Below are 2,508 nucleotides of genomic sequence, written 5' to 3'. Positions count from 1 at the left end.
GACGACACGGAAACGACACAGGTGAGAAAGAAGTCGGAGAGACAGAGAGAGAGAGAGAGACAAGGGCACAGACATAAAGAGGCCAAGATACTCAAAGAGAGAGACAGAGAGGGACATAAGATACTCAAAAGAGAGCCAGAGAAGGACAAAGAGACAAAAAGTTAGGGAAGAGAAAGAAAGCGACAAAGACAGAGACCTTAGTCATTCCAAATCAGGATGACTAAAGGTGATATCGTATTTAGAGACAGACACTGTAAAAGAGAGACATAGACTGAGAGAAGGGCAGAGAGACAGAAAGTTAGTGCAGATAGAGAGGGACATAAGGAGAAAAGTCGCCACCAAGCCCGGCAGCGATGGCAGCCATGTTATCACGGTCGCGATGTGTTTATTGTACGCTCTGCCCATCTCTATCAGTGGCACGTCAAGTAAATAATGTGCTTGTTCGACGGAGTGCATCAGGTCTCAGTGCTTTCAACTGGGCCATTTACAGGAATGCAAAGTTAAGTCCATCTCTGTCATTGGCTAATGTCTTCCACAGCAGATATTTCAAAATATCAGCTGTTCACAGGGATGATCTAGTCACCGTCTATACCCCAGCGTTTCCAGAGTCTATCACAGAGGGTGATTTACAAAGCTGGGAGAAAGCTAAGGGTGATTTGGTGGCTGAAGATGAAGTGGTGTGTGAAATTGAAACTGACAAGACAATCATACAGGTACCGTCTCCTGCGGCTGGTGTCATAGAGGAACACCTAGTGGCTGTTGGAGGGAGAGTAGAAAGAGGAACGGCCCTCTTCAAACTCCGGAAAGGAGCGGGAGGTGCCACGCCTGCCCGTGTCCCAGCTGCTGAAACCCCAGCAGCAGCACCTCCTGCTTCTGCCCCTGCTGCCATGCCAGCAGTGCCCCCAGTGCCAGCTGCACAAGCCCAACCTGTTTCTGCTGTCAAGCCCACTGCTGCTGCTGCACCACCACCACCTCCAGCAGTGGGAGCCAGGACAGAGAGCAGGGTGAAGATGAACCGTATGAGGCTAAGAATCTCCCAGAGGCTCAAGCAGGCACAGAACACTTGTGCCATGCTCACAACCTTCAATGAGGTCGACATGAGCAACATTCAGCAAATGAGGAAAGTCCACAAGGATGCCTTCCTGAAGAAACACAACATCAAGCTGGGCTTCATGTCAACCTTTGTGAAGGCTGCGGCGCATGCTCTGGCTCACCAGCCAGTTGTTAATGGCGTTATTGATGACGCAACCAACGAGATTGTGTACAGGGATTATGTGGACATTAGTATGGCCGTGGCAACTCCAAGGGGTCTTGTCGTACCAGTGATCCGCAATGTCGAGACCATGAACTTTGCTGACATTGAGAAGACCATTAATGATCTTGGAGATAAGGCTCGCAGAAACGAGCTGGCCGTGGAGGACATGGACGGTGGTACGTTCACCATCAGCAACGGTGGAGTGTTTGGGTCCATGTTCGGTACGCCCATCATCAACCCACCACAGTCTGCCATCCTGGGCATGCATGGCATCTTTGACCGGCCCGTGGCCATCAATGGAAAGGTTGAAATCCGGCCAATGATGTACGTCGCATTGACATACGACCACAGGCTCGTTGACGGCAGAGAAGCGGTTACTTTCCTGCGCAAGATCAAAGCCATGGTAGAAGACCCGCGGATGTTGCTTCTGGACATGTGATATCCCTGTCACTAAAGATGTTCTGCTAAAACAAAGCTTACATACGTGAAAACCCCACCAACGTTTGGCCGAGGTATAGGCTGTGTATTTATCCATCTTTGATGCTTGCTGTAATTTCGACATTGGACTTGATAGTTTATATACAAGCAGTTAATTTACTTTCACTTTAATCACAATGAAAACCAATGTCTTGTAATAACTGAGATGCAAAGGGGTAGGTCACACTTTAAACACTTTTTATCCTCTGCATTCCAATGACGTTCCAGAATCTTTAAGTGCCATACTTAGGGGAGAACGGGGCAAGATGAGCCACTTTTCACTTTGTGTTGTCCTCTAAGCAAGGCAAAATGAGATGGCAATACATTCTGCCCTTATTGCAGGATGTCTTCTATCAATTGAAATAATGAGTAAGCTGACAAAGAGCCATGGAAATATGACATATTAAAATAAGAAGCAGGTTGACCCACATCATATTTTTTATGTTTCAGGTTTAAACTTGAACGGACAATGTATTCACTTATCAAAAAACATTCAATAGTACTTTTCCCTTTTGCAAATACTCGTATTTGTTTATTTATTATTTTAACAATATAAAGCCAACAAAAAACATTTGTTATTCAGAACCTTTTAGTATGCAATTGTTAAAGGTCCGCTGACACGCCCCTCGGGAGCTAAGAACGGCTATCAAACAATGCTATCATGATTCTGACATCAGAGTGTGACAAGCTTTCCCCATCGACTTCTATGCGGGCTCGCCGGGCTTGGTGGCCGTAGTAGCATAGCAACTTATGCTACTATTTTGGTGTCACATTTA

At 46.5% G+C, this 2,508-nt stretch overlaps 1 protein-coding gene across 1 annotated transcript; it reads left to right on the top strand.

Annotated features, from left to right (window-relative positions):
- Positions 1-362: 362 nt before the first annotated feature.
- Positions 363-1,694, top strand: LOC310860503 (dihydrolipoyllysine-residue succinyltransferase component of 2-oxoglutarate dehydrogenase complex, mitochondrial-like; the record flags this gene model as incomplete). Its single annotated transcript, XM_083767454.1, has 1 exon — positions 363-1,694. The coding sequence occupies one exon, from the start codon at positions 363-365 to the stop codon at positions 1,692-1,694; it is 1,332 nt and encodes a 443-aa protein (XP_083623580.1).
- Positions 1,695-2,508: the final 814 nt, after the last annotated feature.

Source organism: Protomyctophum parallelum (assembly GCF_964188405.1).
Source record: "Protomyctophum parallelum genome assembly, chromosome: 6".
In the NCBI taxonomy this organism is placed as follows: domain Eukaryota; kingdom Metazoa; phylum Chordata; class Actinopteri; order Myctophiformes; family Myctophidae; genus Protomyctophum; species Protomyctophum parallelum.
This window is presented reverse-complemented; position numbering and strand designations above follow the sequence as displayed.